Here is a 23,293-nt window from a genome sequence, read left to right on the forward strand (position 1 = left end):
AAAAGCTTGCTCCTCAGAAGAAAAGCTATGGCCGACCTAGACAGCATATTAAAAAGCAAATACATTACTTTGTCAACAAAGGTCCATCTAGTCAAAGCTATGGCTTTCCCAGTAGTCATGTATGGATGTGAGAGTTGCACTATACAGACAGCTAAGTGCCTAAGAATTGATGCTTTTGAACTGTGGGGTTGGAGAAAACTCTTAAGAGTCCCTTGGACTGCAAGAAGATCCAACCAGTTCATCCTAAAGGAAATCAAACCCTGAATATTCATTGGAAGGACTGATGCTGAAGCTGAAGTTACAATACTTTAGCCACCTGATGTGAATAACTGACATTTGAAAAGACCTTGATGGTGGGAAAGATTGAAGGCAGGAGGAGAAGGGGACGACAGGGGATGAGATGGTTGGATCGCATCACCGACTCAATGGATATTAGTTTGAGTAAACTCCGGGGGTTAGTGATGGACAGGGAAGCCTTGCGTGCTGTAGTTCACAGGGTCACAGTCGGATACGACTGAGCGACTGAACTGAACTGGACACTATGTCACACAAGACTAGGGCACACTGGATCAGCCGGCAGGAAGGCCTGATCATCAAAGATTCAGTGACAACTGCTCCATTTTTTCCCTAAATATGACCTAAGGGGAACACTGCTGCACCCAGAATTAAGGGATTTGGCTTGCTTATCCTACAATTAAAGTAGTCACTCTATTTGGGTCTGTTTCCTGAATTCCAAAACTGCGTGTCTAGGATTCCTTTCAGGAATACAAGCTACTAATATCGAACAGGATTTGGTAGACTTGCGGGGCAAAAGTCACGTGGAGTCCAGCGGGAACCCCCTAAGCGCAACGCGCGGAACCCAGAGACCTCTGACTCCAGACCACACCCTCTTGCCACGTCCCTTCCGGGGAGGCGGGCGAGTGACGGTAGGAGCTCAGCGTGCGCGTCCCCGCTGAGCTCAGCGTGCGCGCCCCCGGCTGGTTCGGCGCGCGCGTCTGCGACCGACTTGCCTCAGATCCCGAGTCTCGGCCGGGTGGGCGGGGCACAGCCGAGAGGAGCGGGGCGGGGCGGGGCGCGCGGAGAGGACCGGCGCCGGGAGAGGAGGCCGAGGAGGAGGAGGAGAAGGGGAGAAAAGGCGGCGGCCCGGCGGGGCAGAGGGGCGAGCAGGAGGCGGGTTGCACGGGGGTGTGGGGCGCGGAGCGGCGCCGGGACAGCGGGGAGCAGCTGGGCACGGCGGCCGCGGCAGCTGGGATTTGGGCCGCGGTTCGGCCGGGCCGGCCGGTGAGTGTCTGGGGCAGACTGCCCGGGTGACTGGCGCGGCCCGGGCTGTGCCCGCGGGCAGAGGCGGTGTCCGAGCCGGAGGCGGCGGTGGGGCGGCGGGCCCGGCCGGGCCTGGGTCGGAATAAACACGGCCTCGCCGGGACCCCGCGAGTCCCAGGCCGGGTCCCGGCGGCGAGAGGGCGGCGGCGGCTTGGCCTCCGCGCCCAGCCCGCTGCCCGGCCGGCCCTGGAGGCCGCCGGCAAATGGCGCCTGAGACCCCGCAGGCCGACCCCTCGGTGCCACCCGGGCTCACGGGTCTGTGGGTGAGGGTAGGTGGGGGAGAAGCCAGAGTTAAACTTAGGAAGCCCTAAGATCCTCGAAAACCCGGCCTCTCTTCCCTTTTGCAGATTAGAAACTTGCTTTGTTTGGGAAGAGGCGGGTTAAAGTAATACTGAGAGGCATCGCCGACTGTCTCCACGGGATGAGTGAAGTTGGTAACTTTTCCATTCATGGAAGTGAGAGAAGCTTAGTCTTAGCCTCAGTCCTCGTTAAAGAGAAATATCCTAATTTTATAGGTCTGAGGGGTATGACCATTTCCAAGTTGTTTGTGTCCTGTCTCGTGGAAGTGCATTGCTGGGAAGGGAGTATAGAGTGCACGTTGAGTTCAGAGTAATCTCCTTTGAGCGTGTTTTTTACGCGTCTGTTTAGAGAATACAGCCAGAACAGCGTGTTGTTTATCATGGTTCTAGTACTCCATTCCCCGCTCTCCCTGTGTCTTGTTTTTCTTTCTGAGCCATGTCGTAAGTCTTGGGTAAAAGATGCTTGGGAAGGAATTGACCTTTTATTCCATAATTATTTTGTTGACTCGGATCCAAGATGAAGTTATTTATGGGCATTCTGATATCCGTGTAGATTAACTCAAAACTTTACATACAAAACCGCAAGCTTTCTAAGCTTTTAATTTCTGTTTGCTACATTTCAATCCATTTTTGTGTTCTTTAGAAAGTCCTAGAAATTCTATTAACAGATTTTGCGTTCCCTTATATTTTTTAAGCTTTTCCAGAGTTGTTGACAGCCAAGAGGGAAGAGAGTAGCGTAAAATGTAAGATGAGGGTTTTCCTAAGGGTTCAGGTTTTCAGTTTACAGTTTTCGCTGAATCATGTTCTTTATGCTTAGTCACTGTTTCTTACTACAGAAGTTTAATTGGGGATAACAATGTTTTGCTAACTTTTTAAATTGCTAATTTGTTTTTATTTGGTATTTTAATGCGGTGATATAGCTCTTTTGTGTATGTGTGATTCTGGAAATGTTAGTGGGTGGAGTTTTGAGAGTGTTATCAGAGAACTGAAGTTTCCGATATAGGCAAACTTTTATGCATTCCAAGTGTACTAGGTATTTAATTTCAATCCAGTACTTTTGTATGGCTAGCATTGGAGATTTTTATTTTTTAAATAAAGTGTCCTAATATGCTATTAAAGAAAAATAATACATATTTTGAGATACTGTATATAGTTAGAGAGGTGTTTTAAGGTCACCAAAATAGGTCTTGTTTCATGTGTGTTTACTATTTGATAGACTATGTTACTAAAATGTGACTTTTTTGGTAACTCTTGTAACTAAGTTACCATGACTGCTTGTTTCATTAAAAGAAGTTAGCACATGCTGTGGAATGACATGGTATTTGTGGAATTTATTAATATTCAAGTCTTCAGTCAGAAAGCTATAAAATATTATTTAATTTCAAGTTTATTTTTGATGAAATAAGTGAGATTGGCTTTGGACTAGTGGTTTTTACACTACAGGTAGCTCAATAGTTAAATACAAGATAAGCATGCCTCAATTACAACCCAGTCTATAAAAATCTTTTTCCAAAAAGGTTTTGTCTTTTTTTTTAAGAGTGGGTAATGTTAGCATTAGATCCTCATATGATTGTTTTTAATAAACTTAATAAGTATAAATGACCTGATATAGAAATGATATAGATAAAGTTTTGTGCATGTGCGTGTGTCTGTTGTGTAAAGTGAAGTACATCTTTTCTGAGCAATACATGTTTGTGTTGTACTGGACTCACTAATAATTATAACCAACCTTTGTAGAGTACTAGGGTGTTTTCACAGTAGAGTAATTGCATCACGGGCACAAAGCTGAGTCTGGAAGCCCATTCCCCTGTGCCATGCTGCCCATTGTAATGACTTAAGTTCCACCATTCTGGTGGATTATTTTTATCTGAGTATCAACTCAAATCGGTTCTGGTATGAATATTAAATATTAATATTTGTTGTTTTAATTTCTGATGTAAGTCTATAGTAATTTCTTTTGTTTATTTAGTGGAGAACAATTTCAAGTAGTTAGGACTTTCACTTTGGGATCAGTTACCTATGACCATATTTAGAAATGCAAAATTTATGTTTTGATTATATCATAACTAGAAGAGTAAAAACTTGAAAACAAAATTCCACATAATTAGGTCATCATTCTATTAAAAAAAAGTCAGAACCAAAACTTTATAAAATAATGTATGCAGTGTAACAAGTTTAGCCATTTTGAACTCATCAGTAGGCCAGGTAGTTTGAGATGGGAGTTGGTAATGATCATGGATTTTTCCGTCTTGGCTAGTCATCCCAGCCCCCTTTTTTATACCAGTGAAATAAAATATCCAATTGAAGTTATATTTTTGTTATGGCCTTTAAAACTGAGTGCACCTGACCGGTAAATCAGCAGCAATGTTTGTATTTATTGTGCAGTAGCACCTCTGACTATGCAATAAGCATGAGTCTTGCTCTGAAGGAGTTAAAACTGATTACTAAATATGAAATTTCAGTTACAGACTTACTGGTTAACTAGTGAGCAAGTCTGTCTATAGTTCCATTTCAGCCTTTCATTGAAGCAACATTTTATTGTCTCAGTGGAATTTTTTTTAATCTAATATCATTCAGTTCAGTCACTCAGTCATATCTGACTCTTCGCAATCCCGTGGACTGCAGCACGTCAGGCTTCCCTGCCCATCACCAACTCCCAGAGCTTGCTCAAACTCTTGTCGATTGAGTCGGTGTCCAACCATCTCATTCTCTTGTCATTCCCTTCTTCTCCTGCCTTCAGTCTTTCCCAGCATCAGAGTCTTTTCCAATGAGTCAGTTCTTCGCATCAGGTGGCCAAAGTATTGGAACTTCAGCATCAGTCCTTCCAATGAATATTCAGGACTGATTTCCTTTAGGATGGACTGGTCTGATCTCGTTGCAGTCCAAGGGACTCTCAAGAGTCTTCTCCAACACCACAGTTCAAAAGCATCAATTCTTTGGCGCTCAGCTTTCTTTATGGTCCAACTCTCACATCCATACATGACTACTGGGAAAACCATAGCTTTAACTATACTGACCTTTGTCAGCAAAGGTCTAATATCATATTGATTGTAATATTAAGGAAGTAGACTGATGCCACTCGCTTTGTTGAGCTTCCTTTCCTCACCTTCTACATACTCAGTCACCTGCACACATGTGGACACCTCGATCTCTGCTTTTCTTTTTGAATTGGATCCCTCTATAGTCAGTAACCTGTAACCAGACTGCAGGATTCATTAAAAAATTGAAGAAAATATACAGTTAAACATTTCCTTCTGTGCCTTGTATTACTATTATTTTTTTAAAACAACAAAAGATTGAAATTAATTTTCTTTGATTTACTTTTCCCTTTGATTTGCTTTTTTTGATGGACAATTTAGCTTATTCCACATATAATGCTTGGAACATATGCCCTAGATACTCAGTAAATATTTGAATACTTTTGACTTTTCTAGAAGGTACAATGAGGTAATTTTTAATTTTGACTCAATCTGGTTGACTAATAGATTTATAAAGTATGTTTTTATGACGTATGTAGCTTTCCATGGATCAATAATTGTTTTGGAATCCATTTGGTTATTTCTTGTATTATAATAATTTCATTCATATTAATAAACGAGGCTCTAATTGAGGCACAATCTTGAATACAAGGAACACTGGAGATCCCCTGGAGAAGGAAATGGAAACCCACTCCAGAATTCTTGCCTGGGAAATCCCATGGACAGAGGAGCGTGGCGGACTACAGTCCATGGGGTCGCAAAAGAGTCAGGCATGACTTAGTGACTAAACAGCAAGACCGACATGACTAGTGTTACCAAGGAAAAATGCAGTGTGTAATGAGCACATGATATATGGAGTCTGTGTCATACTTTGCCTTTGGGTATGTGGGAAAGGACCATTTAAGCGATAAAGATTTGAGACAACGGGAAAAGGGAGAGAGAGAGAGAGAGAGAGTGTGTGTGTGTGTGTGTTTGTGTGTGTGTGTGTGTATCTGTGTCTGTCTGTCTTTGAGGCAGAGGCAGGCATTAAGATCAGCTTGAGACAGCAAGTTATGTTGAATATTTGGATGACTTGATTTAGCAATTTTAAAATCATGCTAATTTGCTGTTCTTTATTTATCTATTGCCCTGTGTATTGTAATGAATTTGGAAAAATAGTTCTTTTTTGAAGGCAATATCTTTATGTCTAGAGATAGCCTTTAATAACAAGATCTCATTTCATTGTATGGGCAAATGCATGTCTTAAAATTGTTTTTATGGGTTACTTGTCAGCTGCAGATTATGAGTTGGCCTGGAATTTCTGTTGGAGAAAATTGAAACTATTGTAAAGCATTTAATCACTTAACAATATTTTGCAGTCTAATGAAACTTTTTCCAGTCATTCAACTTTAAGTGTAAATAGATATGTTATTTGGAAGGTTAAGATTCTGTTTTAGAGTTTTTTAAAAAACTTAATATTGAGGAGTTTTAAATTAAGCTCATCTTGAGCTTGAAGCTCAATTTTAGCAATATGTTTTCTGCCGGACCTGCTGTGTCACTGTTCAACCGATAAATCAGGGATTGACATTTTAAACTTGTTTCATAGAATTCCTGAGCAATTGTGAAATACTTTTTGGAGACATATTTAATTTGATAATGGCAATTTTGAAAAAGGATAGGTCTTAAAGTTTTAAATTCTGAAAGAATACCCCCGAATACTCTTTGGGTATTGTCTAGTGCATTTTTAAAAATCTTATTTCTTAATATATTTAATTGTAAAATGGACTTAAAGTTGATTCCTTCTTTGTATAACTGTTTTGAGTAAACAGCTCAGTTTACAAACAGTAAATTTGTACTGTTTCGTACATTTATATTGAGCATTACATATGTAAGTTTTTTGAAAAATAGTTTAGTAAAACATTAATGTTCAGAGCAAAGTAATGTGCTATTATAATTAGAAAGGACCAAAAAGACCTTCTTGACCACAAGAGTGATTAAGTGCTGGAATAAACTACAGGCAAAGTTGTGTAACCTCCATGCCTCAAATAACATCTTAAAATTGCATCACTGGTTACTGAAGTGCTGTCTTATTTTCTTAAACTTTTGTAAGTAAGCATATTTGTTTTTGTCCATATATATTGATCAGATATAGGTTGCAGTCCTAGCTCTGCCACTTACTAGGTAGATGACCTTGGCTAAGGCTAAGTCACTTAGCCTTTCTGTACTTCAGTTTTCTCTGGGCTGTTATGAGGATTAAGTGACATTAACATGGAATATATTAATACCAAGAAGGATAGAATAGGTACCTAGTTAATGTTCCTTTTTCCTTTAAGCCTACTTCAATAAATAATAAATATTATGAACTCATTGCTGTGGATACTTTTATTTATTATTCTTTTAAACATTTATCCAGAGGAGGAATAGTGTGGAGGAGTCTTATTTATTTTGAACCTTGAGGCCTTTTAAAGTTGTTGCTGTTATGCATTAACTCAGTTATTTGTAACCGTTGCTATTTTAAACACATCTGAATTAAGGGATGTTTTGAGATGTGTTCTGTCTGGTGTGGTCATGTGATGTGCATGTAACATAAAGTGTTCCTACTAGTTCTGAGAGCGTTGGTCACTTCTGTTGGAACTGCTTGTATTTTTAGGTTTCTCTGTCAGTAACAGTCAAGTTTATAACCTTCAGCATGTGAGATGAACTCTAGTCTAGTTGTTGCAAAATAAGAAAGCTACAGCTGTTTTCACAATCTAATCACTCAGTAAAATTTGTCTTATTAAAGTTTCTCTGTGTAATTTACAAATGTCATCATAAGTCTGTCATTTCTTCTATTTTGACCCCTTTAGCAGTATATCTTTAATTTATAGGTCATTTCCTTGGCTTTACATTTTATAGGAATAAACATTCAGAAATATTCATAATTTGTAATTTTTAAAAACATTTAAAAATGTATTTTGTTGATAAATGTGTGCCTTGTTTTCTGTACCATAATATCAACTGGGAACTTTGCTGCTTAATCAACAAAAACTCTGTCAATGATAGACTTTTGCTATTTGAGTTTGAGGAAAATTAAGCCTGTCCTAGAGACAAAGAAATAGCAATCTGGGGAATAATTATTTTACATTAGCCACCTAGATGCAAAATTGAATTTTTGGAAAAGAATATTGAAAGAGCTAGCAATCTCTTATGCACTGAAGTGAAAAAAATAGGCTAAAAATTGGCTTCTTATCCAGAAAATTATTAATTTAATTTGGGGAATTTTGAGGTGAGTTACCTGTGCCATATGCAGGTGGAGGTATATAGTAAATAAGTAGCTGTAGAGATCTGAAGTTTGGACGAGGGATCTGGGCAGGAGGTACAGATAAGTTTTCAGCATATAAGTGGCAGTTGAAGCTTTTGAGAAATTGAGAGCACCCTGGGAGAATGTATAGATTGAACCAGAAATAACATGGATCCTTGAAGAAGAGAAATATTTTAGAAGAAAAGATTAAGGAATAACCGGTGGTAGGGGGAAAAGCAGGGAAATGTGAGATCATAGAAACTAAGGAAGATAGTAGTTCGGAAAGGAGGAGGAATTAGTCAACAAAGTGATGTAATGGCTAAAAAAGATGAGGTCTGGAAAAAATGCCCTTTGAATTTAGCACTGAGGATCTTGATGCAGCGGTTTTAATGAGTGGTTGTAAAAATAAAGCCACATTAGAGGGCTGAAGAGTACATGGGAAGTTAACAGGGTTTGTTTATTTGTTGTTTTTCTTTTGAAAGCTTGAGTGAATAGAACAAAATAGTAGCAAAAGCGAGCTACTGTTTTATTACTTAGGGTTTAAAGATGAAATAGTCTTCTAAGTTTTTGCTGCTAATAGGAACAAGCCATTAAAGAAGTTGAAGATTTATAGAAAAAAAGACATTGAATAGGCTTAGTAATTATAATTTAAATCGGCGCATTGTGGCAGTGCTTTCTCTTCTTTGTGTATAAAACTTTTCTTGATAAAAGCACGGAAGGCCATTAGTTATCTGTAATCCTTTCATGTTATTTTATGGAAGCTATTTCTTTGCTTAAAATCCTCAGTGATTTCTAACTACTTGAAGTCTGAACTCCCTAGAATAACATCCAGCACACTTTCCATGATCTGTCTCAACTCCTACTTTGCATGTCCCTGTGATCCAACAACACTGGGAAACTTGAGGGTCCCTCAGCATGTTTTGCCACTTTTTGTGTTCTGTATTTGGATACACTGTTACTTCAGCATTGAATACCCTTCTTCCTTTTTAACCCTACCCTCCTATGCTTAAGACCTCTCATTTTCAAGACTGCTGTGAATTCTTCTCTACTCTCTTCTCATATTGATTATTTTCTGTCATGTTAATCATATTAAAAAGTGGCATGATTTTACTTTCCTCTCTGATCTTGTGCTGTAGTGCCTTGAGAAGCGGCACTGTGTCTCCTTATCTTTATATTGCCATACATTATTATATATGCCATACATATATTACCAAACACAGAGTCTGGTACATGGCAATTAAGTGATAAATAAGTGTTGAATAAATAAGTGGAAACTGTGGCCCTCAGAAGGAAGTGATTTGCCCACTGTCACAGAACTGGAGCTAGAACTTATATTTTTTGGTTAAGTGCCCTGTATGTTTTATTAATAATAAGCCTTATTTTCTTGATTTGTTATAGAATTTCTTAAGGCATATGTACAAGGAGAGGTCAACAGCTGAAATCTGAAGTGAATTTATATATTTAGAAAGAATATAAAGAAAACTTCTAATCAGATTCTAGTTAAGTATTTTCATGAAATTTAGATTATTCTCTTTTAGGAATATGATGAGGTCTGTGCAGTGTAGGGTACATCATAATCAGTTTAATTAAAATGTAAAAAGATATAAGTGTTCTCTGAAATCTCGACGTTAAATATGCATTAACTTGTTTTTTGGCATTAATTTATATACTACACGATATACTAGAATTTAAGAATTATATTTTGAAACATTTGGCCTTTTGAGTACATTGTTAGATGTTATGTAAAAATGAATTTTTGACTTCTTGAATTGATGTTCTTAAGTTGGTTCAAGCTGGATCAATTATATGTAAAATAGACTCATTAAATATGTTTATTTTATATATTTCATTCTCATACAAGCCAATATACCTTCATGATTTGATTTTTATTCTTAAAAGATTGTTTTAAAAATCAGCCACTTTTTGCCTAACATCTTATTTCTTTTCCGTCTCAACAACCAGAGCTGGACTGGCCGCCATGGAGGAGGAGCTGCAGCATCCGCACTGCGTTAATTGTGTCAGTAGACGATGTATGACAAGACCGGAGCCTGGGATTTCCTGTGACTTGATTGGTTGTCCGTTGGTTTGTGGAGCAGTTTTCCACGCGTGTAAGGCTGACGAGCATCGACTTTTATGTCCATTTGAACGAGTGCCTTGCTTAAATAGTGACTTCGGATGTCCATTTACAATGGCTCGAAATAAAGTTGCTGAACATCTAGAAATGTGTCCTGCAAGTGTGGTGTGCTGTACTATGGAATGGAACCGATGGCCAGTTAGTTATGCAGACCGAAAGTCATATGAAAATCTAAGCAGAGATGTTGATGAAGTGGCACAATTAGATATGGCCTTGGCCCTTCAAGACCAACGGATGCTGTTAGAATCTCTCAAAGTAGCCACCATGATGTCAAAAGCAACTGATAAAGTGTCAGAACCTAGAGAACAGATCTCAGTTAAACCAAGTGTCTCAGAAATACCACATACTAATGGTTTGGTATCTGTTGATGAAGAATCTTATGGTGCACTTTATCAAGCCACTGTTGAAACAACCCGAAGTTTGGCTGCTGCTTTAGATATTCTGAATACTGCTACAAGAGACATTGGCATGTTAAGTACGAGCCTTTGTGCTTCCGCAAATGAAATGAATGAAGAGCAAAATGCCAGAGAAAGCTTACAGAATAGAAACCTGAAAGACCAGGACCATCTTTATGGGGATGAGATGGGAGCAGTAGGTGGGATTGACCATAAGGACACGAGTCAGAATGCCCAGTTGGAACAAAATGGTTCAAGTGATTTATTATGTGACTTGGATGCCAGTTCTTATGGCATTTCTGCTCTTTGTAATGGCTTTCCTTTGGAAGATATATGTGCACAGGTCATTGAGCAGAACCAGGATTTACGTACTGACTCAAAACAAAGTAACTTAACAAATGGAGAATGTGTAGCATCAGATGGCCCTTCAGAACCTTCTAGTTCACTTTTAGTAGCAGCACAGGTTAGGGAAGTAATACCACCTAGTGCTTTGCCTAATGGCGCAGTTCAGCATGTCCTCATGCCAGATGATGATGAAGACTTGTGTTGGAAAAAAGTAGACTTAGGGGACCTACGGAATGTGGATGTCTTATCTTTCAGTCACCCTCCTTCATTCAAATTTCTTTCGAATTCATGTTGGTCTAAACCAAAGGAAGATAAAGCAGTAGATACATCAGATTTGGAAGTTGCAGAAGATCCAATGGGTCTCCAAGGAATAGATCTAATCACAGCAGCATTACTGTTTTGTCTAGGAGATTCTCCAGGAGGAAGGGGTATATCTGATAGTCGCATGGCTGATGTTTATCATGTTGACTTTGGGACTCAGACTTTTTCACTTCCATCTGCCATTTTAGCTACAAATACAATGGTTGGGGAAATAGCTTCAGCTTCAGCTTGTGATCATGCCAACCCACAGCTTTCAAATCCAAGCCCTTTTCAGACACTGGGGCTGGACTTAGTATTGGAATGTGTCGCTAGGTACCAGCCCAAGCAGCGTCCAATGTTTACATTTGTTTGTGGACAGTTATTTAGAAGAAAAGAATTTTCATCACATTTTAAGAATGTACATGGTGACATTCATGCTGGACTCAATGGCTGGATGGAACAGAGGTGTCCTCTAGCATATTATGGTTGTACCTATTCGCAGCGTAGATTTTGTCCGTCAACACAAGGAGCAAAGATTATACATGACCACCATTTGCGGTCATTTGGAGTTCAGCCGTCTGTATCTACAGTGTTAGTAGAGCCTGCTAGAAACTGTGTGCTGGGTTTACATAGTGACCATCTAAGTAGTCTTCCTTTTGAAGTCCTGCAACATATTGCAGGGTTTCTCGACGGCTTCAGCTTATGCCAGCTCTCATGTGTATCCAAGTTAATGAGGGATGTGTGTGGCAGTCTTCTCCAGTCTCGAGGAATGGTCATACTTCAGTGGGGGAAAAAGAAGTATCCAGAAGGAAATTCGTCATGGCAGATAAAAGAAAAGGTTGGTGTCATATAATTGTATCAACCCCTTATTTGACATATAATAGGCACTTAATAATGTTGTTGCTGTGAAATTGATCATCCTTGTTGTGAAATTGCATGCATGCATGCTAAGTTGCTTTAGTCATGTCCATCTCTTTGCAACCCTATGGACAGTAGCCTGCCAGGCTCCTTTGTCCATGGGATTCTCCAGGCAGGAATACTGGAGTGGGTTGCTATGCCCTCCTCCAGGGATCTTCCGACCCAGGGATCAAACCCGTGTCTCTTAATGTCTCCTGCATTGACAGGTGGATTCTTTACCACTCATGCCACCTGGGAAGCCCATTGTGAAATTGACCATCCTTAAAAATAATTCAGTATGATGACAAACTTTTTTATAAAGATAATTAATAAAAATGTGAATACATTGTTAGAATTGTTAGTCATAATCACATATTTACTGCAGACATCCTAGAACTAGATTCCAGTGTCATCTGACAGAGGCTACTTGTAGTTCTTCAGTTGAGGGGTTCTGTACCTACTCATTTCTGAAACAACTCCCTTTGCTTGAGTCCATGTTAGCACCTTCTTCCTAATTTGGGCTCCATCTGAAACGTTTGCACTAGGACGATGGAGGAGTCAGAGAAGGTGTCTTTAATCGCTTGCAGTTGGCAGCTTCTGTGCATTCTTAGCCCTTTCTTTCTTAGAACATGATTGTTACAAGTAAAACTTAAATAAGGAGACATGAAAAAACGTCTACTACTTGCAGGTGACCAGTGGAGTATTTGGGGCATGTTGTTCAGTCCCTAAGTTGCATCTGACACATTGCAGCCCCATGGACTTCAGCAGGCCAGGCTTCCCTGTCCTTCACCATCTCCCAGAGTTTGTGCAGATTCATGTCCCTTGAGTCAGTCAGCCATCCAACCATCTCATCTTCTGCTGCCCCCTTCTCCTTTTGCCCCAGTCTTTCCCAGCACCAGCGTCTTTTCCAGTGAGCTGTCTCTTCACATCAAGTGGCCAAAGTATTGGGGCTTTGGCATCAGTCCTTCCAATGAGTATTCAGGGTTGATTCCCTTTAGGATTGACTAGTTAGGTCTTCTTGCAGTCAAAGGGACTCTCAGGAGTCTTCTGTATCACTAGTTTGACGATGTGAATTTGGAATTTAGAAAACAAAATGGATGGATGTAGAGATGGCTTGAAGTGAATTAAGGGCAGTAGGATTTGATGTTCGCAGGGACTCTGGGTTTAGCACGGAACAAGGGTGTGTTGCAGGTTGGAAACTTCACCAGGGGATTTAGGTAGGTCTGGGGACAAAGCCTAGCTCCACCATTTTCCTTGTGTGATACCTTATTTTTGCCAGCTTCTGTTTGAGGCACTATCCAGTCGAAACTAGAAGGCATTACAACTGTCTTTGATTGAAAGTGTTTTTTCATTTTAGAACATTTATAATATGAAACTTTAATTTCATAAAGTATAAAAAAAATTGATAACCTTCATATTGGTTGAACGGGGGTATATTTCTGGGTACTTTGTTTTTATCCCCCTTAGGTTTTCTCTTATTTTTACTCATTGCTCCAGGTTTTTTTTTCCTCTCATTGCTCCAGTTTTTGAGAATTTTGCATCTGCTTCTGTGCTCTCCTGAAGCTTTGACCAGTAAATGAGCACATTAATTATTTTATATAGAAAATGTCATACTTGCTGTGTATATGTGAGTATGTGCGTATCTTCATTTACTACATGATTTGGTGTATTTCTGCCATTAGGCTGGGACAGTCAGAGCATGGTCCCTTTTTGTCCTTGCCCACTAGTATTGATCTATGAGGTGAAATATTTTCTGGGGAGTCTATTACTACAGAAAATGTCATTTCCTCTTGGAGTTTAAATTGCCATCATTTATACAAATTACTTAATGTGTGTCCCTGGCCACTTTCTCCTCTGAATTCCATGTCATTATGTATAGGCACCTACTGGACATCTCCACTTGATTATCCTCAGTAAACAGCGTGTCCAGCCCACTCCGTTTCTCTGCCCCTCTTAATCTCAGAAAGCTGCAGTATCATCTCTTAAGCTGCCTAAACTCGGAATTTGGGAGTTCAGGTTAGCGCTTTGCCCCGCTTTATTTCCTTCTCCTGGTATTCACACAGTCCTGTTGTCTCCCTTCTTCATACCTCTCAAGTTCACTTCCCATTTCTACTGCTATTTCCCTAGCTGGTCCCGCCTGCAGTTCTCTTCTGGGTTACGATAGCAGCCACTTCCTTACTGGGCTTCTGTTTCCAACTGAGTCCCTCTCCAACATATTGCCTGTAGAAGATGTAGAGTGATAAATAATTTCTTGAATACAGTTCTTACGCTGTACTACTTAAAAACTTTTAAAATGTCTGTCCAAAAAAAAAAAAAAAAAGTCTGTCCATTGCCCTGGGTTAGAGGCAGATTCCTTAATGAAACATTTAAGAGTTTTCATAATTTTGTCCTTTTTGCCTCTTCAGTTTCCTTTATATTTCAGCCATCGAATTTACTAGTAGTTGTTGAATGTTTTCTTCTTGCCTTAAGGTGTTTGAGTACACTGTCCCTGAAACCTCCATTTGAATGCTTGAAATGTGTGGACTGTGTGCACTTTTATTAATTTATTTAATCTACTGTCCCTATTTATGGATTAAAAAAACTGGTTAAGTAACTTGTCCTTGAATTCAGACCTGGGAACCTGTTTCTGGAGCTTGTGATCATCATCTCTGGTATATCCTGCTTGTTCTTCAGATCTTATCTCGTCAAGAAAGCCTTCTCCGAAAGTTCTTAGGGAGGTGCATTTTTTCCCAGAAATGCGTTGTATAATGATATGGAATTAAGAACTGTTCATTTTACAAAAAGTTCTATAAAAATTTCCATTGGATGTGATTTTTTAATGCTGAGTTGTTTCTTTTTTGTTAGTAGATTTCTTTAAGTCATAATGTCATAGAAGTTATCTTATAAATATTTAATAGAAAGATTTGTATCGGAATGAATTTTGTAGCAAGCTACTTGAAACTTATTTCTCATAACAGAAATGAATGTAGTTCGAGCAAGAACTATGTTTTCATTCTTATAAATTGACTGGTTTAAATCTGAAGTGGAATTTTCTTCTAGGTATGGCGATTCAGTACTGCATTTTGTTCTGTCAATGAATGGAAGTTTGCTGACATCCTGAGCATGGCTGACCACTTGAAGAAGTGCAGTTACAATATTGTAGAGAAGCGGGAGGAAGCAATCCCATTGCCATGTATGTGCGTGACACGAGAACTCACTAAAGAAGGACGTTCACTTCGCTCAGTTTTAAAACCTGTACTTTAAAAAGTCAAATTCCACTTGCGCATACATGCAAGCTCCTAGTATAATTTCTTTGTAATATGTGACACTTTATTAATGTATTAAAGATTACAACTAGCTAAATTTATTGTCACTATGTATATAATGTTTTGAAGTGACATATATTTTTATAAAGTACTGATTAGTTGGGAAAAAGTTGCCTTAATATTTGAAATGTGTGAATTTTTTGGAACTTGCTGGACAGGGTGATTTAATTTTTGGCTACATAATTTTCAGAATTAGTATTTTTAATGGTGTGCATATTTTGGTTCTTACATTTTTTGCTTCTTAAACTAACAAGATCCTGACCAAACAGTTTACTCCTCATTTTCTGTGGGTTACAACCCATGCATTCAAAAAGCAAAACTTTGATTCTGATTTTTACATCATAGGCTCTTCAGTAAGACATTCAGTTGCTTAAGCACTGCATAAAAACATTATAAAATTTTTATTTTCTAATGTTCCCCTTACATAATTGTTGATGTGGAGATGATCTGTAATGTATACATAATATTTAAATCGTGAGTGATGTTGATAATGCCATTTATCGTGTTTTAAAAATAGTCTACAAAAATGTTGTCCCCTTCTGTATTTGCACCTCTCATACAGAGTTACCATATACAGCTTTTTCTGGTTAGATGCCACATCCAAAGACTCATGGCAATATGTTACGTGACAGGTTAAAGCAAAATCAAACAAAAAAAAAGCCTTTGAATTTAATTTGAAATGGTATATGATATTATATATTTGCTAGGAATTTGATATTTGGAAAGAAGAAGATACAGTCAACCCTTCATATCTGCATATCCGTGGATTCAATTGAAGGATGGAAAATATTTGGAAAAAAAAAATTCCATGAAATTCCAAAAAACGCAACTTGAATTTGCCACTCATCTTAAACTATCTACACAGCACTTACATTATATTTGGGCTTTCCTGGTGGCTCAGACAGTAAAGAATCTGCCTGCAATGCAGGAGACATGGTTTGATCCATGGATCGGGAAGATCCCCTGGAGAAGGAAATGGCCACTCACTCCAGTATTCTTGTCTGGAGAATTCCATGGACAGAGGAGCCTGGCGGGCTACAGTCCATGGGGTCGCAAAGAGTCAGACATGACTGAGCGACTAACATTACACTACTATGACATTATATTTATAATTATTTACATGGTGTTTACATTGCATTCAGTTCAGTCGCTCAGTCTTGTCTGATTCTATGTGACCCCATAGACTGCATAGCATGCCAGGCTTCCCTGTCCATCACCAACTCCTGGAGCTTGCTAAAACTCACGTCCATCGAGTCGGTGATGCCATCCAACCATCTCATGCTCTGTCATCCCCTCCTGCCTTCAGTCTTTGCATTAGGTACTATTAATAGTTTAGAGATGATATAAAGTGTATGGGAGGTGTGCATGGCTTATGTGCAGATACTGTGCCATTTTATGAGGGAGTTGAACATCTGTGGATTTGGGTGCTGCAGGGAGTCCTGGAACCAATCTTCTGCAGACACTGAGGGACAACTGACTGCATGCCCCATTTTAAGTTTGAGTTGGGCATGTTCTGTGAATAAATTTCAGATAGTCACAGTGCAAAGGGCTTAACTTTTTTCAGAAGTGTTTAAAATTTATGCCTTTTGGTGTTTATAAAAATCACAATTATGTTGTTTTAAGACATGTAAAAATGTGACATTTGCTGTCCTTTTAAGATGACAATCATGAACTGCAGAGAAGCCTGTCTTGGTTGACAATCTCTTTAAAATATTTCCAGGTTAATATTCCATACACTTCTCTACCAAAAAAAATAAGAATTGCACCTTTATGTAAAAATCAAAATTTAACAAAAATATCTTCAAAGACCTGTTCTTGAGGTATTTAATTATAGTTTTCAAATTGATTTATGCTATCATTAACCTGGTATGGTCAGTTAAAAAGATGAATATATCAGTATTAAGAAATAAATGGCAAAGATGGGGACATGTACTTAAATAATTTAGGTAACTTCTGGCATTTGGTAAGCCGAAATGGTTACAAATTACTTTGTTATATATTAAATTTCAAAACTCTGTTTTGTCTTCTCTTCCTACATTTGTCCCTAAGAGTGTTCTATTGTTAACTAGATTCTTGATTCCCATATATGGCATTCGGGCTGGGAAGAGGCATTCTTTGGGCATTACAAAAGAATTCTGAATTGCTTAAGGCCTGATTTGGTTGGATCAAGTCCTTATTACAGTTGAAAAATACAGCATTGAAGACTAATTAGTTGTTTTGCCTCACCTGTCATTTTAATTAGTAGAATACTTATTTCTCAGTGCTTAAACTATCATTTTGAACTGTGAGATCTGAATTATATAAACAGTTTCTTTCTGTGAAAAAGTCAGAAGGTATCAAATTCTGTAAAATATAATTCTGCCTATTGAAGTTTTGCTGAAGAATATGTCTGGTTAGGAGAGCACATTCACTTTTTTTTTATGGTTGTGCTTTTTAAAAATCCATGTTCTTTTAAGTTTAGACTCCTTATTTTCACACTAGATCATGAGATATTTACCATTTTTCACCTTTTATTTTCTTTTACACATCTTTGGGTGTTTTCTTTTTGTTTGTTACGCCACCATATTATTTTGTTAAAATGTTTTCTTTGTGTAGTATTTGTTCAAGTTCTAATAAAATTAATATTTTCCTTTATATGGCTCAGTAACTTGAAAAAACTTATATTTAAATAAAATATTCATCCTTGTTTGACAAAGTTGAGACACAGTCATACTGTTTCTATAGTGGGATTTTCTGCATGTTATAGGAGTTGTTTGATGATTATCATTGCTCACCCATGTTTTACTGGTGAACATTATTGCTATTTTTATTTAATACGGAAAACTCAATAGTTAGCTTTCCCTGCCCCTTCAGTGTCTTCTTGAAAGTAGTCCCACCTGGGGCTATTGAACGGCTGAAGAGTTTCTGGCAATAGTATTTTTCTAAAACTTGTAGTGGGAGCAATTTGTCTAGCCTTTTAAGCATGAAAAGGTTTGTGTGTTGGCCAAGTATGCTGTCATTTGAGAAGTCTTTATTGATTCCTTAGTCTTTGCTAACCAGCAAGATAAAGGCAAGTGTTAGGAAGGAGGGAAATATCTGAATTCACTTTTCTCCTCTGCCTTCTTCCCCAGAACTGCCTATTAGCTTAATCTCAACCTTTCTTTTTCCCTCTCTCTCTCCATCCTTTCCTCTTTCTCTCTCTCCCTCCCTCTCTCCCCCTCTTTCTTTCTCTCTCCCTCACTCTAGCATCTGCGATTCACAGGTCACTTAAGAGTGAAGTGAAGTGAAGTCGCTCAGTCGTGTCTGACTCTTTGCAACCCCATGGGCTGTAGCCTACCAGGCTTCTCCGTTCATGGGATTTTCCAGGCAAGGGTACTGGAGTGGTGGTTCCCAAACTGTGGTCCCTTGACCATCAGCATCACCTGGGAATTTGTTCAAAATACAGATTTTTGGACCTCTTCACAGACTTACAGCTTCTGAAACTCTGGGGTGGGAACCAGCAGTCTTTTAACAAAGGCCTCCCCAGAGGATTCTGATGCATGGTAAAGTATGAGAATTTAGAGGAAAGCCTGGGACATGCCCGGTCCTCTCGTGAATAATACATTGTTAGAACAGATACATGTGTGTATGTACCTCCATGTATAGTCCAAAATTAAGAGTAATAGTAATTTATTAGTATTACTTAAATGATTAAATTTAATGATATATGTTGTCTTGATCTTAATAGCCATATGACAAATGTTAATATATTGGGTACCATGATTGTTCGACATTTTTTTTAAAAGCTAGTATTTACTAGTATTTTAAATTTACTCTTATTACCAGTGTTTCACTAGTGTTACTTCTGGTCAAGGTAAATTGCCGATCGTTTATCAGCACTAACATTTAGCTTATCATCATTCGTTCTCTTGTTTAGTGGTTGTAGACTCATGTGAACATATTAGATTTCTAGGATAAGCGGTAGAAATAAAAAGATACTGGATTAAATTTGAAAATAATTCTGTAGGAATTCTTTCAGTGCTATCAATAAGAGGTATTAGAGATTGGGTTTCTGATTTATCAGTAATACTGACTCTCTGTTGATCTTTGACCCTGTGTTACATGTCCCAAGAATATTGTTGCTATTATTAACTATCCTTTAACATTGAAGGTTGGGATCCTTGCAGATTTGGTAGTTTATACAACTACACTGATAATAGGTTTTTAATTTCTGGCAATTTGTATGTAGGTGTTAGTGTTTAGAAGCAAAACATGATTTCATGTTTTACACCCCAGTCTAAAAAAGACAGTTTATTTTTTAAAATTTCTAAGGGATAGTTTTAGAAACATTAAAAAATACTTCATGCATGACACACCACCCTGGAAGGTGATTAATTGGAACCTGCAGAGGTGGGTGTTAAGAATTACAGTAGATTTTTGTCATACATTGCCTCATTCTTTCAAAAGGCTGGACAGAGCCTTCTGATGGAAATAATTTCTCTGATGTGTATTTGGCTGGTTATCTAAACGAAGCTCTTAGCAGTTTTGACAAGCTTGTGAGGCCTTGGAAGCAGGAATGTGTAAGTCATGCCTTTAGTCAATTCATCAGTGACTCATCCATTGTGGTTAAAATAATTCAGTGATTTTTTTAAGAATTTGATATAAATCTGATTTCTGAACAAAAAAGTTTAAGATATACAAAGTAAAGGCCAACTAGTAAACTCCTTTTTAAGTAAAATAAAGGAAGAGGAAGAACAGTTTCCTTTAAAGTCATCTTTTACGCTGTTTTCCTTAATTTAAAAGAAATAAGTAAGTTCAAAAGGTAAGACCTTTCTTTTAAGTTACCAATAGATGAAAAAGCCTAGGTACTCAAAGTTTAGGTACTGAAGAGTGTATTAGAGTGTTTGAGAGCAATGTGTTCTGACACAGTTGTTTACAAATGCATAAAGAGAAGGGACATTGAGATGTAGGGAAGTTATTTTGGAAAGTATTATTGCATAGAATATTTGATTCCTAACAAGCATTTTAGGATGAGTTATTGGGTAATACCAAAAGGAAACAAAGTATTAATAGATATCAAGTACAGAATGCTGCTCTGAAAATCCTTTGCAAAAATAGAGTCTTGCTGAGTTTTCAGGAGTATTTTGCTGCATCTGTGATTTGTAAAATTTTGTAAATGTATTGTTTATACATATATTTATTTGTATATGAAATCTCCATAAATTGGCCAAGTAGATTTTAATAAACAACATGTTGAGATATACTAATGGAGATACACCTTGAAGTGCTGTTTTACCTTAGGACATTTCAAAACTGACATTTTGTATTCAGAATGTTTGACATTCCAGTGTGTTATGTGGGGAGTCACTTTTCATTAATTTAATAAACTACATAGAAATGAGTTACATACAAGGGTAATTCATGAACATGCTGTATAGAAATACAATAAAACTCATTGATGAATCTCCTATTTTATAATTTTTTATTTTTGACATGCTGTACTGAAGTATCTATTATTTACTATGAAGAAAAGCATTTCTGAAGCAAATAGACAGCAGAAACAAGGGAAATCTGTTTCTTTTTCACTAACACCAGTAGAATTTTAAGCATCCCCCAAATCGTATTATTAACCTATTTGCTTGTAAATATGATAGGAAATGATCCTCCAATACCTGAGTTGTAGTGGTGTTTAATTGTTTGTTTGAAAGAAATAAAACTGCATCTCTGTTGAACTCTTTTAAGACTAATCAACTAACCAGGTCAAATTGTCCTTTCTCAGTAAAAGCAAATTCATCATTTAATTTTTACCTTTTTCTAATATAAATTATTAGAATTTTTTTCTCAGATCTTCAAACAGATAAATAGGTAGATATATGTGTTGTTTCATCCTTGTGGTGGAGGAACTGACTAGAGTTAGATAGCTTTCTATACCCCTTCCAGTCAGAGAGTAACACTATTAGATTATTTAGTGATCTAATACAAGAATAGGAGCAATAATTTGTTCTTGCTCAAAAGATTAAAGTTGAAAAAAGAAGATCCTGCCTTTTGTTGTCCTAGATTTTTTTTTTTCCATTGAAGTCCTTCTTTTCACATTAATTGTCATTGTTTCTTGTTTTATCCTATGACTTCAATTTTCTGATCAGGTGATCAAAAAACCCAGATTAAGCATATAGAGTTTTTAGAAACTTCTTTTGCCGATCAGCCTATGTTGTGTCACTTGGTCAAGAAAGTTCAGATTTGATTAAGTAACTTAGTTTTTTTTAATTCTTCTTTTAAAGCTCACCAGTTTGTGGGGTTGAAGAATTATCAGTATTCAAGTTTAATCACATTATTTGATTAAAAGAAGTCAAGTCATAGAAATGGAAATAATGGAAACAAACATCTGTTCAAGAGTAAAATTACCCAGTGAATATTTAATTATGTCAACTGAATGTCTTTTACATCAACTGATAACTTTAAAAAGCTGTTAACCTATATTAGAGATTTGAAATGAATAGTATTGATTGCCTACAACATTCCAGTAGTTTTATGGTTTAAAACTCTGACATATGAAATAAATTGTTTTAAATGATTAATAAATCGGTGGATATGAATTCTAAAGACTTTTATGCTGCATTTAAAATGTTGAAGATGTATTGTTCATCTGAGCAGTGTTTAAGCACCAATCAATCCTGAAAACTTGAATTGCATTCTGAGAGGTAATTGCACTGACTCCTTAACTTACCTCAGATGTCATTTAATTTCCAAAGTATCTTCTTTTCCTCCTGATTTACATAGTTTTCTTTATTTTAATTGCAAAAGGATATGGTATTTCTTGAAAAACATGCTAAGTGAAAGAAGCTGTACACAAAAGGCCCTATGTTGTAGGATTCAATTCCAATTATATGAAATAATCCAGAGAAGGCAATTCCATTGAGAGAAATCAGATTAAGGGTTGTGCAGAGGGAATAGTAGGAAGTGACTGCCTAATTGGTTACTGGTTTCCTTTCAATAATAAAAATATTCTAGGACAAAACTGTGTGGATTACACAATGCTGTGAATGTACTAAATGCCACTAAATTGTTCACTTTAAAATGGTAAATTTATGTGTATTTTACCACAATGTTTTTAAAAAGGAGTGTTTGCAAGTCATTACTAAAGCCAAAAAGTAAAGTGTTCTCAAGTGTGCATGCTCAAGCTATGGTTTAGAATTAAATAACAGCATTAGTAATGTAACACATTTATTCAGTTTAAAGTCCTGGTGAAATTCATGAATTCCGTCACAGAATTACTGCTGATAACAGCAGAAATAAAATTGTAATTCATCTTGATTCTTCTTATATTTAAATAACTGTTAACAGGTAGTATTGGCATCCATGTTCATTTTTCACCTTTTACATTTTCTATTGATTCTTTGTGGCACAAATCAATCATACTTTTTAAAGATCCATATATAAAATCATGCTTTGAAAAAATGTGTATAATTTTCATGATCATTTTTTATAGTTTTATATTTTGTGTTCCTTTTAAAGAGCAAATACACTGATGTATTAGATAAGACTAAATTAATAAATTGAACTGATGTGTATACATCTTATATTTTGAATTGTCTTGTGGGAAAATACCTGAATCTTGGGATTAGTAGGGACTTTACTGATGATTTAATTTCTCACTTTGTGTTTGGAGAAATCGAAATGTTCGTCTGTGTTTGTTCATTAAACAAGAATTTCTTGAGTACTGATGCCAGGCACTGTGTAGGCTGGATTCTGGAAGGTTATGACATGCCTCATGAATTAGTACTACCTGCTTCCTCCTCCTCCTCCTATGACTACTGTGTATCTTGATAACTAAGCCAGATACACGGACAGATGGATAAGTTCCAGAGAAGGAAAGACTTTACGCACTTTTAAGTGTTCTTCATATATGTCTTCCTCAAATTCGAAAGACATATTCTTTAGTACAGTAAAATACACATGATTCCAAAGAGTCTACTAGGAAGGAGGTATTTTTAGATTACTTTAAGCCAATTACTTTCCATTGTAAGCTAAAAACAAGCCAATTACTTTCTAAAAAGCTGACTCTGAAAAAGTGTTGATTAAAATCGATACTAAAAAAATTACTTC

At 37.3% G+C, this 23,293-nt stretch overlaps 1 protein-coding gene across 1 annotated transcript; it reads left to right on the plus strand.

The window, feature by feature from the left end:
- Window positions 1-1,104: 1,104 nt before the first annotated feature.
- Window positions 1,105-22,819, plus strand: FBXO30 (F-box protein 30). The gene is made up of 3 exons (XM_065931194.1): window positions 1,105-1,281; window positions 9,819-11,868; window positions 14,967-22,819. The coding sequence occupies exons 2-3, from the start codon at window positions 9,835-9,837 to the stop codon at window positions 15,168-15,170; spliced, it is 2,238 nt and encodes a 745-aa protein (XP_065787266.1). The 5' UTR covers window positions 1,105-1,281; window positions 9,819-9,834; the 3' UTR covers window positions 15,171-22,819.
- Window positions 22,820-23,293: the final 474 nt, after the last annotated feature.

The sequence above is a fragment of the Muntiacus reevesi genome, chromosome 3 (assembly GCF_963930625.1).
Source record: "Muntiacus reevesi chromosome 3, mMunRee1.1, whole genome shotgun sequence".
NCBI lineage: Eukaryota > Metazoa > Chordata > Mammalia > Artiodactyla > Cervidae > Muntiacus > Muntiacus reevesi.